This window comes from Adiantum capillus-veneris, chromosome 24 (genome assembly GCF_014529385.1).
Source record: "Adiantum capillus-veneris isolate H3 chromosome 24, ASM1452938v2, whole genome shotgun sequence".
NCBI lineage: Eukaryota > Viridiplantae > Streptophyta > Polypodiopsida > Polypodiales > Pteridaceae > Adiantum > Adiantum capillus-veneris.
The window spans coordinates 63443811-63457100 of NC_140954.1; the positions used below are offsets into that span (position 1 = coordinate 63443811).

The 13290-nt window shown below is 46.0% G+C and overlaps 1 protein-coding gene across 1 annotated transcript in view; it reads right to left on the minus strand.

The window, feature by feature from the left end:
- The window catches only part of LOC147426480 (serine/threonine protein phosphatase 2A 57 kDa regulatory subunit B' theta isoform-like), a 58328-nt gene extending 45377 nt beyond the window's left edge, over nucleotides 1-12951 (minus strand). The window contains exons 1-2 of the mRNA XM_086499185.1: nucleotides 12659-12951; nucleotides 11072-12572 (exon numbers count right to left, since the gene is read on the minus strand). Coding sequence (XP_086355311.1) covers nucleotides 11072-12307 — 1236 coding nt within the window. The 5' untranslated portion in view covers nucleotides 12308-12572; nucleotides 12659-12951. The remainder of the gene's footprint in view (nucleotides 1-11071; nucleotides 12573-12658) is intronic.
- Nucleotides 12952-13290: the final 339 nt, after the last annotated feature.

Below are 13290 nucleotides of genomic sequence, written 5' to 3' on the forward strand. Positions count from 1 at the left end.
GTGCTATGTGTCAGAGCATAAAGGAAAGTGGGAGCAGTATTTGCCATTGGTGGAGTATGCATACAATAATACAGTGCATTCATCAACTGGCAAGGCACCCTTCGAGATAGTTGAAGGTGGCAAGAAAGTTCCTCCCATACTGCATACAAAAGACAAGATATTTGAAGCAGATAAGTATGTTCAGGACATGGATGAAATGTACAAGAAGGTCAAAGTCGCCTTAGAAAAGACTCAGGCAAAACAAAAGAAAGCAGCTGATCGTCACCGTCGTGAAGTGGTATATTCACTTGGTGATTGGGTGCTTTTACGCTTTGAAAAGGCAAGGTTAAAGAAGATGAAGGGCAAGGAAAGACTGTTTCCAAAGCTCAGCATGCGTTACTATGGGCCTTTTCAAGTGTGCGACATAATCAGTGATGTTGCATATAGGCTGAAATTGCCTGACAGTTGGAAGATTCACAATGCGTTTCATGTGAGTCTTCTCAGACCCTATGTGGGTGATGTGCCAAAAGATATGCCAGCTGAAGATCAGTCGGAAGTCGAGGAACTTGACGAGATCTTGGTCCCTGAACAGATTTTGGCACACAAAGAAAGGAAAGTGAAAGGCAAGGTTGCTAGGCGTTACTTGGTAAAGTTCAAAAACTATCCACCAATGGATGCTAAGTGGATGGAAGAAGGTGAACTTGCAGAGTCACCAACTGTGTTATCACTTTACCTTGAAGCCTTCGATTTGCAACCTACCTTGACCCCTTGAGTTTCAAAGCTACATGGATTGTCAGTGTGACAATGGCTTCTGAAACAAATGATGTACATGGTATTTAAAGTGAGCTCAAATGAAATACATGTTACATGAATGTTAGAGCTGTACAGATTGTCAGTTTGGCAATTGCTCATATGGAATGTCCAAAAGTTTGGTTAGTGCTATAGAAGTGAGTATTTCTTGTCAGTTTGTCAAGGATACAGTGATTGCTTCTATTGAAGAGTACATGTGTAACTGCATTCTTAAATTGTCGGTTTGGGTATGCTCGAAAGTGTTACGGGATCCAACGTGTACTATAAGACAGTGGCAAAATGTGCAGCTACCATTTTGTCATTGGAAAGTTAGTGGCTCAAAGCAATGGCAGAGTGCGAAGCTACCACTGTCATTGGGACAGGGTTCACACGCACGCAATACATGAGTCGACGAGGTGTTGAATACACTAGGGTTGACAATGAGCATGTATGTGTCGTATATGTGTCGACAGGTGTTGAATACATCAGTGTTGACAGTAAGCATTTACGACATAGATGCAAACGAGGACGTTTGAGATTTCAAGAGGGGGGTATGTCACCAGCGTGTGACTACTATCTATCCTTTTTGTTGATTTCTTTCTTATTATCTATTTACTTTCACTTTTTGGAAACACCCCTCGGGAAATCTAACTGCCCTGCATTGCATAGCTAGTGTGGAACTGTCCAGAGGGAGTCCAGGCCTGAGGGCAAGAGAGCACTAAGGTTGGACAAGGACTATGGTTAGCCAAGTGGGGTCATTGACTAGCCAAAGTGGAATCCTTTGCTACAGAGGCTACATTTCAGTTCTGGATGTGGCCGCAGTGTACAAAGAGGGTCGGATGACCTAGAAAGATACAATGGCAGCATCTCCTAAAATTTAGGGAACTGCTATTTTGGGACCTGAAAATGTGTTGACGTCATTACCTCCGGAATGACAAAGGGAACATTTTCTTACTCTGCCGTGAAGTCAACTGGGCAACCGGTTGAGAGATTTTTAGGCGGCAACCCCGAAACGGGAAAATGCTTGTAAATGTGCCAAGTGGCACCTTCTGGTGCACTTGCCTCATGCAACAAGAAGTGGCGCTGAATTTGAAGAGGAGAGAGCCTCATTTTCAGTTTTGTCACAGGTTAAGAGCTATGGAGTGCTTGCTTTCCCTCTTATGCACAGTGCGGTGCCAGGAGTGATGCCCTGCACGCTACGCACTGCCCTCTCTCTCCCCTTTGGCAGTATGTTATGCCCCTCTAGTGGGCTCTTCATTTGACCAATGTACAATTGTGTGGGTTCATGCGCGATTGCCGAGGCAAGAGCCTCTTGCACAGGTACTGGATTAGCTACGGCTAATCTCCCCGCAGGTACAGGTGAATTCGGAGAGGTTTCACGCCAGAAATCTCGTCCGATTCAAAGGGCAAGTAGCCCTACAGGTGCGGGAGCTCGAGGACTTGCTACGGATGCGACCGGCATGCGAAACGGAGCCCGAAACAGTGAATTACAGCCTGCTGTGTATTTTTGCAGGTTTAGGGTTTTGGCCCTAAACGGACCCTTACACCCCCAGGAGGTTCGGGGACGCAAGGGGACCGCTATACAGGTGATCTGGCGCACTTTCAGGGCTGAAAACAGAGAATTCAGCGTGCTGCAGATTCTCGCCAGGTTTTGCAAAGTGCCCGTATGCGTCGGGAAAGTCATTCAATGCGTGGGAATACTGACTGTGAAGGGTTCTAGTACAGTTATGCTGCCGAAATCGGGCTGGAACAATGGAAATTCAGCCGAGTTTGTGCGGGGCAGCTTGTAGGGAACCACAGCGTTTATTCCCTCTTTTGAACAATAAAGAAATACCGAAAGGGGCGCCTAAGTTAGGGGCCAATCTGGTGTCCGTCTACTCATACAGGTGCAATCTAGCAGCCTGTATCCCTCTCCCCTTTGTTGTGTCTTGAAAGTACAGATAAAATAGACGACTAATAATGGGTGAAAGCTAAATCAAGGTTTGAAGTAAAGTCTACCGCCTAAGTTAGGGGCCAATCTGGTGTCCGTCTACTCATACAGGTGCAATCTAGCAGCCTGTATCCCTCTCCCCTTTGTTGTGTCTTGAAAGTACAGATAAAATAGACGACTAATAATGGGTGAAAGCTAAATCAAGGTTTGAAGTAAAGTCTACCGCCCTTTTTGGATTGAACAGGCCGGTTACAAACACAATCCCAAGAAGCTTGTAACTTCACGGACATTCTTCAAATCGGGCCAATCACGGATAGTCTCTATCTTGGCCAGATCCATTAGCACTCCTGCTGCTGCCGAGACAATGTGTCCCAAAAAGTGTATCTCTGGTAGGAAAAAATCACTTTTCTCGCATTAATCACTAACCTGTGATCTCGTAATGCCTGAAAGACCTGAAGCAAATGATCTCTGTGTTCTGCCTCATTCTTGGAGAAAACAATTATATCGTCAAAGAAAGTGCCAACAAATAAGCCTGTACTCTCGAAAAATCATGTCCATCATCCGGTTAAATGTCGCAGGGGCATTGGTTAAGCCAAAAGGCATCACCAAAAACTCGAATAACCCAAAAGTCGTCCCAAAAGCTATCTTGTAGACGTCTCCCGATGCGATTCTGATATGATGTCCTCCACTCTTCAAATCAATCCTGCAAAAGCACGAGGATCCTTGTAATTTGTCGAGTATATCATCAATCCTAGGAATCGGAAACCTGTTCTTGATGGTGATTTTGTTGAGAGCTCTATAATCGATGCACATTCTCCAAGATCCGTCTTTCTTCAAAACCAACAACAGTGGAGAGCAATACAGTGAAGTACTAGGCTGGACAAGACCCTTTTCCAAGAGGTCTTTCACTTGGTTCATAATCTCTTCATTCTGTGCTCGGCTCACACGGTAAGGTGGCTGGTTCGGTGGTGTGCTTCCGGGTATCAGATCAATGGTATGATCTTCAGGACGAGCAGGTGGTAACTCGCCTGGTAGGCCCTATGAGAAGCAATCGGCGTGAGTGGAGAAAATCTTGGCGTTCTTTATCAAGTTTAGACATATTTGTCCTATCCTTATCACTCAATTCTTTCATAAAGATCGAGTAAACAAACAGATTGGATTTCATTAATCTAGAAATGGCCGAAGCCGATACAATAGAGACAGACTCACCCTTCAGTTTAATGTCAAGTACGATGGTTCTGCCCTTCTCTGTAGTCAATGTCGCTTTCCTCGCCCAATAATCGACCACGGCGTTGTTCTTGTGGTACCAGGGAATTCCCAAGAGAACATCACAACCTTCCAATGGCATTATGTAAATGTCCTCATGCCCCAAATACCCCTGACAATGCAACCGAAGTTTGCCAATGATAGGTGTAATGGCTACGTCCCTGTCGGGTGCCGCTAGAACTGCCTTCGCAAGTGGTCCCATCCAATCGGGAGTTCTCTCGAGCCGCGCCGCCAATTCCGGTGAAATGAAGTTGGCTTGGCTCCTTCATCAAAGAAGATCAGGGCCGCTTGGTCTTTCACTTTGCCCCAAGCTCGGCAAAGTTTTGTACTCTCGTCCATGGTGTTGGGATCGATACCCACACAATCTGGAACCAGTCCTGTTTTCATCTTGCCTTTTCTTCCACGTTCCTCAGCTGCTCTCGAACTCCTTTCGTCGTCCTTGTCATTATGTTCTTTCTGTGCCTTTTTAGGGCACTTCGCGGAGATATGTCCATGTTCCCCGCATCCAAAGCACTTCCCCTCCCTGATGAAGCGAGCTCTCTCCTGAGGAGTAAGCTTGGGTCGTGCATCCTTCTTTTTTGGGTTGCTCTTTCTCTTTCTACTTTCATTCGCTGAAATCTGTTCGGCTCGTTGTGTCATGACCTCATCGGTGGGGTAGGTCAGATTGCCAGAGTGAATGGCAAAACCCCGTTTCGCACGACTCGTCAACTCTTGAATAGAAGCTGACTTTTGTTCCAAGCAGTGATCTCGGATCTCTGTAGGTAGACCCAAGGTAAACCGCTCAATCTGTTCTCTGAACGAGATCTTCTTGAATGAAGAGGAGGGTAGAAAAGAGCTCCAGAATCTCTCGCAATAAGCGTCCACTGTATCTCTCTTGGTCATCCGAAGATGGTTCCATGCAGCTCGTATATCGCGTTCATACTCTTTAGTCAACCAAGAAGAAATAAAAAGCTTCTTAAATTTCAACCATTTAAGAGGCGGTCTTGTTTAAAAGAAGCGTGGACCACCAAGTTCGAGCATTCCCCTTAAAATAGGAGGCAGCTCTCCGAATCTTAGAGTGCTCTGAGTAGCGTCCTCCCGCGAAAGCGATGTCAAACTACTGTATAAAAGACAAAGCCTTCGAAGCATCTTTATATCCTGAAAATGTGTCAAATTTAATTGACTGTCCACCTTCCTTAAACTCTCGGACTTTCTTGCTTTCGTCTTCCAGAAAGTCATATTGGTTAGCTTTATAAAAATTCTTCTTGTTTGCATAAAAGTTGCCGTCGTCACAGTCTAAACTGTCTGTAGACGAATCCTCTGTAGAACTGTCACTCACTGGGCGAGATTTAGACTTCTTTACCTTTTCTTGCCCTTTCTGAAGCGTTGTTTCTTGCTTCGCTATTTGCCTTTGCGGTCTTCTTCGCTCGAGTTAGATGAGCTAGAAGAACTGTCAGAAGAAGAAGAAGAAGAAGAAGAACTGGGTACTCCTTCAAATCGAACACGCTTCTTTTGTCTCTTTGCCTTATCAAATGTCGACTGACGACCCAAATATCCCGAGAAGTCAGTGCCTTTCTTCTGCTTTTTGCCGTGCTTTGTTCTGCGCGTCAAAAAGTTGAGCAATCCATGCATCAACCACCTCTTCTAATTCCTTCTCTGAATATTTCTTGTGAGCAAAAGGTTTCTTGAGTGCGAGTTTCGGGGGTGGTGTTGTGGTTTTCTGCCCCACTGCTCCTGCACTTCAAGTCTCGCTCATATATCTTGCAAATTTTGGGTCCTTCGCAAAATTGAGCATCATCTTTGTTGCATCGCCAATCAATTGACGACGCTCCATCTCTTGTCGCTCCGCCTGAGTAGGTCGAGGCGAGCCATACTCCTTGCCGGAATCTTCGTTGTGATCCCTTCCCGCATCTACAAATGCAGAGGGAGTCGACTAATCCTTGCGTGAAGCCATAGGTGCTGCGGAAAAAAATTTGGGATCGGATTTCCGATAGAAGAGAAATCGGTCGTGCTCTAATACCACTGTAACAGACTTGGACACTCCAAGTCAAGAATCGATCGCGACAGCACCAAATAACCACTTCAAAACAATTCACAGTTCACGATAGATTTAACTGGCCCAGCGGAGTTCCATGCCTAGAGATATTGGCCCCAAAGACTGGCGCCCCTTTCGGTATTTCTTTTTATATTAATCTTAGTTCAAAGTACAAGAGTGGTTGGGTCTCACTCTCAGACTCTGCGTCCAGATGCTCTGTAGAGTGGGAGCCCAAACCACGTATTTATTTACAAGGGATGCCAAAAGCAAAGCCCCAAAAGCTTAGAATCAAAAGCCTAAAAATAAAGCCAAGGCTCTTTCTCTCACAAGCTCTCTTGAGCCCATCAAAATAAAGCAAAAATAGAACTTTTTCAATTGCGTAGAATAAAAGCTGCCCAAAAATTTGCATAGCTTTTTTTCCATCGCGAAAGCTGCCGTACAGTCCAGCGTGAAACGCGCCGCGTTTTTTGGGATCTGCCGTACGGTGCCACATCAGCATTCGGTTGCTTTTCCCTGCTGCCTTTTAGGGTTAGGGTTAGGGTTTTCAGCAAGCTAGGGTTAGCCAAGTCATCACTTTGTGACAACATCCGCCCACCCGGGTATCCGATTGACATAGAGAATGGCTCATTGAATATATGTAACCTAAAACTATATGCACATCATGTCAGATGTCCAACGTAGTGTAATAACATCTGTCAAAATGCATGTGCAATCCATTTATGCAGGAGGGTTCCAAAATTAGAAAACCTGATTTGATGGACTCGTCAAGACATGCAGGTCAGAGTTACCGAGGAACGGCATTTTAGGGCCTTGGAACGCCGGAACGGCGTTCCGGCCGGCTGGAGGTTCTGGAACGCGTCGGAACGGAACGGCGTTCCGGCTGAAAGCTGTCACCGGAACGGGACCACCGGAACGGACTGGAACGGGCCGGAACGGCCCCAACGGCAGTTTTTGAAATTTAAAAAAATGACTATTGGGCAGCCAACGGCCATTTTCAGCAGTGAAAAAAGTATATAATGCCCCCCTCCTCCCCCATTCTTCACACACTCATCAAGCCTCAAGGCCCATTCTCCCTTGCTTGAGCCTTGCTCTCAACTCTCAAGCCAAGCTCATTCTCCCTAGCTTGCTCTCAACTCTCAAGCCATAGTGTGGCGCCGCGGCATGCCTCAAGGCTCAAGCTCTCAACCTCTCTCTCTCTTGGGCTAACTTCTAAGTTCTAACCCTCAACTTTCAAGGCTCAAGGCTCGAGCTCTCACGGAATCAAGCGGCAAGCCTCTCTCTCTCAATCCCTCTCTCTCTCTCAAAGTTCAAGATCAAGCTCTCTCTTTCACGGATAATCCATCATCCATGGCCTCTTCTTCTCGTTCAACCCCCTCCGTTCATGCGGGCAACACTCAAAAGGCGAAGGAATGGTCGTGGTGGGATGAAGTGACCTCGGAGGGCACCTTGTCGGCGGCGGGAGGTTCTCGTGCATGGGGATGCAAGCTATGCTCTTACACGCGGAAAGGGGGGCATGACAAAGTGAGGGCACACTTTCTTCGAGTGCCGGGACATGAGGTGAAATTTTGTGCCAACGTAACCATCGAGAAGAGGAAGGAGCTCGAGGAAAAGGATCGGTAATTCAACCATAAAGCCACGCCGGCACGCAAAGGTATTGATCCAAAGACCCTCATTTTCCCTTCTTCCTCTCTACCCGGTGTAGGTGTTGGTGCATCTTCAAAAGGTCCAATTCGTCGCCAAAAGACCCTTGCCACCTCTTGGGACCCAAAGAAGAAGGAAGAGGTGGATGCGGCCATGGCCCGATTCTTCTATCACGACCATATCCCATTTGTCGCAACGAGGTATGTTCATTGTTTTATGATTCATCAATCTTCTCTCTCATTTCTTCCGTTATCGTCGTTTCCACTTTTTTGATACTAACCTCTTCTATGTTTGATCGAAATAGGTCGGAATATTGGAAAGTCATGGTGCAACGGATAGGAGAGTATGGCACCGGCTATGTGCCGCCATCTTCAGAGGCTCTCCGAACCACCTTGCTCGATCGAGAGAAGGCTATCGTGGAGCAAGCAACCCTCAACATTCAGCGTCTTTGGGCAAAACATGGCGTTTCCCTCATTGCTGACGGGTGGAGCGATACAAGGAAGAGATCTATCCATGGTCTCGTCGCATACTCCAGTGGAGAGATGTACTTTGTGCACTCTCATGATGCCACTAAGAGTAGCAAGTCCGCCGATGTCCTCTCTGCAGAATGGACAGCGGCCATAGAAACCATCTGTGAGCAACACGTGGTGGCCTTTGTCACAGATGGGGAGGCATCAAACAGGGCAACAGCAGCTATCATAGAGGGCCACTATCCGCATGTGACAGTGTGCTTTTGCATGGCACACTGCTTGAACAACCTTCTAAAAGACATCGGCAAGCTAGACCGGATTGCTCCAGTCATTGCTGATGCAGTGAAGATGGTTACTTTCATCAACGATCACAACTTGGTTCGGAGTGAGTACCTCAAGAGGTCGGGCGGCAAAGTGCTTCTAAAGTATTCAGATACCCGCTTCGCATTCAACTTTCTTCTTGTACGCAGGCTGTCTGAATGTCAAAATGCGGTCCGACAGGTCTTCATCAGTGATGAGTTCACCACCTCCCCCTATGCAAAGACAGTTGCAGGGATTTTGTACAAGGATAAGGCAGAGGATCTTGAGTTCTGGAAGGAGCTCAAGAGTCTAGATGCACAGGTAAAACCGGTGGTTCATTTGCTTCGAGTTCTGGATGGCATGGATCCTTGCATTGGCAAGATTTATGAGGCAATGGACCGCATGATTGAGCAGCTTGCACAGCTTGAGCCGAACGCAGAGCGATATGAGGAGATCCATGCGCTTTGCAGCTCGAGGTGGAATTCATATGCCTCTCCTTTACACGGGGCAGCGTACATGGTGGATCCAGAGTTCCAAGGTGCAGGGCAAGAGACAGATAGGGAAGTCATGAACCAATTTACAGAGATCTTAAACAAGATGGTTCTAGACAGAGATGGGCGACGCATTGTCAGAGATCAGCTGAGACAGTACAGAGAGATGCGGGGGTCATTTGGCAGTCCAGATGCTCAGATTGATCGCAGGAAAATAGGTTCAGTGCTTTGGTGGGAGGACTATGGCTATGATGGCCCTGAGCTTCAGAGATTGGCGATCCGTATTCTCAGCCAGTCAATTAGTACCTCATGCTTGGAGCAATTGTGGAGTACCTTTAGCCACATTGCTTCCAAGAAGAGAAATCGGCTTGGAGTGGAGAAGGCTAATGATCTTGTCTTCGTCAACGCAAATTTGAAAATGCTTTGCAAGAGTACAAACAAACAGACAGATCCTTTTACACAGTGGGAGATGGAGTAAGAGGCTTCTCAGGCGGGTGGAGATGCACATCCACCAACACCAGGTACTTCATCTGTGGCTGAGATCGAGCCGGACCTAGACCTCGATGATGAGGAATGGGAGGATGTGCATGATTTACAGCCGGCTACTACGGATTGGGAGGCCTCTCAGGCTAGTGGCTCTTGAGTCTTGAGTCTTTGCCATTTATCCACCTTTTTGTATGACTGCTTGAGCCTTGCCCTCTTTGCCATTTGTAGCTACTAGCATCTTTATGGTATTTGTCACCTTCAGTCTTTTGGTATTGTGGTCACTCAAGTCTGGTTTGAACTTTGCCCCCCTTTGGTTTTTTTGTAGCACCTTGGCCGCTAGCGGCCCTTGAGGCTTGTTACTATGTTAGCCATAATTAATTCCAAAGTGTTATCTCTCACTACTACTATTGCAATTATTTGAGAGCATTGTGTATGTACTATGGGCATTGTGTTTGCTCATTGTTGTTCATCTGGCTATGTACTCTGGGCGCCTCACATCCCAATCAAGTCATAATAAGGTTAAATGGTCTTCGAATCGTGTTTTTTCAATTTTGTGGGTATTAGAGTCAAAGGACTCTAATACTACTTGTATTCAAACACATAACGCTAAAAAAAAAAAAAATTGGGTGTTTTTTTAGCCTACCGTTCCGCGCCGTTCCCGTTCCGGGCCCATTTCCGTTCCCCCGTTCCGCAGGGAGGCCCGTCGCCGTTCCCGTTCCGCGTTCCGGGTAACTCTGATGCAGGTCCTGCGAACAAGCTCACAAAATTGCCGGTACTAATCCTCCTACGATTCTAGACACTCCTATCTAGGGATAGGTGCAACTGGCTCTAGAAGTCGATGAAGCATGTCCACATGGCACACAAAGCCATGTGCACATGACATGCTTTTGGAATGAAAAGCTCATTTTTGCTTTAATTTTTTAAGTTCAAGAGCCCTAGGCCTTTAGTCTCAAACAAATTAGCTTACACCAAAGACGGCACATTGCCCATGGCCAAACCCAACTATGTTGAGAAACAAATTCCTCTAGGGCAACGGGTAATGGAGGTTGAAGGCAACCAACTCTTTCTAGAGAAATCTAGCTTTGAGTGTCTTATCCTTCTTTGTCAATTTCAATCATGTTCTAGTTTTGACAACAAGTTTACAAATGTTTCTTAGTCTTGAGTTGCAAACTCTTTGGGTATATGAATTACAACACTCTCTTTGAGGCTAGAATTGGTTACACACTCTCTTACCTTGATCTGTATAAATTTCTTCCACACAAACCTTTACTACTCCTTCTATGGTCCCTCCCTTTGCACCTTATCTAGAATCCTTTAGTAGCCTTTGCGAAACTTGAACAAAGCAAAAAGGATTTGCATAAATCTATTTCCTCGAAATTTCCTTTTCAAAGATCAAAATCCTTCCAACCCACCTTAGCTGTATTTTTTTGTGGTAACATAAGCAAACCAACCACCTAATAGAGACGAACTACCTGATAGAGACAAAGCTAAGCCACAACAGAAAATTAAAAAATCTTCACTGATAAATGAACATATGCTGATGGCTCAATTGCATTGAAAATGAGGACCTTACTTATTTCAAATAAATCTGTTGTTTAATTGTGCAGCAAACCGGCTAGTAAACCTTGTTGAATCAACATTTTTTGCAGCTTAAAAAAATAAGTTCTCTTAACAAAAAGAGAGAGAATGTGCATGAGCTGCAAACCTGGAAATGCAAGCTATTGAGACAACGAGCAAGTTGTTTAAATAAAGGTATCATGCAGCGTTGAAATTCAGCTGGCTGAGTTAGCTCTAAGACCTCCTCCAACTCACCCAAGAAAAGTACCTCCTTTTGGCTGTTAGTCAGAGGCCAGTATTTAAGCAGTCCTCTGATAACTGTATCTGCAAGCTTAAAGTCTTTCTCTACAAACTGGGTAACGCAATAATTTAACTGTTGCTGGTACATAGCCACACCCTTGGGCTTATGCAAAGGAAGGAGAGCTCTAGCAAGAAACAGCTTGTGCTCCTCCTTGAGTGGTAAAGCAAATCCATTGATAATGCTTCCCAAAATTTCAAGAAGTTCAGCAATGCCATTATGCTTCTCTGTTTCAAAAATAAACCGATAGAATATATTGTTGATCGCCTTGCGTATGAAGGGCCTGTGCAGCATGAATTTTCCATAGATCCGATGCAAAATTGTCTTCAAAGATTCCCGCTCTCGTGGATCCTCTGAGTCAAACAGCTCAAGCAGTAACAACACAAAAGAATGATCAACATACTGACGAGCCACTTTAGCATCTGTTTCGCCAGAATTCACATATCGCAACAAGAGTTCATAAACAAGCTGCAAATGTGGCCAGGCTGCCTCGAGTGCCGGCTCTTCTTCTTCAGCATCCAAACTATCCGAGGCCACAGAATCATGGTGTACAGTTGGCAAGGCCCTGAAGATATTTACTCTGATCATTTTGAAGCATTCCTCCACCATTTTCTCAGTAAGTTTTCCAGTCCCTGTACCAAGATAGTCCACCAGCTCAGAAAGTGTCTGACGCTTAATCTCCTTCTCCCTCGTGTTCTTGGAGGTTTGAGAGAAGTCAAAGAGCACACAGCATAGGCTCACCTTTCGCAAGAAAAGACTTGGACACTCTGAGCTTGAGACATCACGAAAGGAAGGAAGATGATCTGTACCATTGGAGTAGGGCACTTCAATAACAGATGATCTTTCTCTACCAGGTAGAAGCCTAGGTGGAGGAGCTGAACCAGCAGGAACAGGAGGGGCAGCCGCATATGGTTGTGGAGGTGGAATGCTCCCGCGCATACCATTGCTTCCGGCTGCCAATCTTGCAGCACCAGCTGCATTTCTAACCCCAACAGTGGAGCCAGTTGTCACATTAACCCCTCCACTATCGCTGCTCTCTGACTTTGAGGATCGCTTAGTTTTTGGTTTGATGATTCTAGCCAACATGCCTGTCTCTGTTGGCGACCGTGCTTATAAAACCCTGTTCCTTCCAAGTAACCCCAGGTGCTATAGCAAGTATGGTCACCTTTGATGACACCTCTGCTAGAACCCCATTGCCCAAAATTCCACGCACCCTTAAAAACCAGCTCTTTGCAACACCGAAATGCGTCTGTATCCCACTGTTTTATGCGTATATCTACAGCCTTAGTATGCCATTGCCAGCAAACACAAGGGTCGCAAGCACCGAGCATGCCCTCTAGCTCCACAATCACTGCAGAAGAGTACATGCCAAGCACCTTACAAAAGAACTGCGATGCAGAATACGTAAAAGTTATTAAGATCTAGGCTCAGAAATACCTTTGGAAGCTAACGAAGGCTGCCAGGTCCTCGAGTGGTGGCCATGGCACCGAGAACTTCAGATAAAACAGAAGAAGAAAAACTAGCGTTTAAAAAAGCAGCGCTTGGCAAGAACAAGAAAGGGAAGGCGGCAATCTGCGGGCTGCATTGCGCGATCGGCGTGCTCTTGGATGTCGTATACACAAAAAATGATTGAGATTTCTGCGTAGGCCCACAATGCATCGGGTGGGCGACGGCGATGGCGAACGGCTATGTCGTTAACCGCAGAAATTCCATTCTCATGCGCAGAGAGGAAACTGCAAGCATGCTCTGACGAAGTCGACAAAGCAGATAAATACGCTCCCAGCATACGGTGTCCATACTCTTTTTGATTCTGTAGTTCAAATCAAAAACCTTACCTATGGTAGGGAAGACTTGAACAATTTTAATGTGTCCTGAGGAAGAGTCCGTGGGTCCCTTGTCTAGGGAAGACATAAGCTACACGAGTGTGTGACCCGTCTTCCAAACGACAGGGACAACAGGCATGGCAGCAAAGGAGCGAGAGCAACAGCGAACAAGAGAGACAAAGAGCTCCCGGAGAGAGGGAGTGCATCGCTAGCTACCCTTTTAGCTCGCCAACAGAACATTTCTAA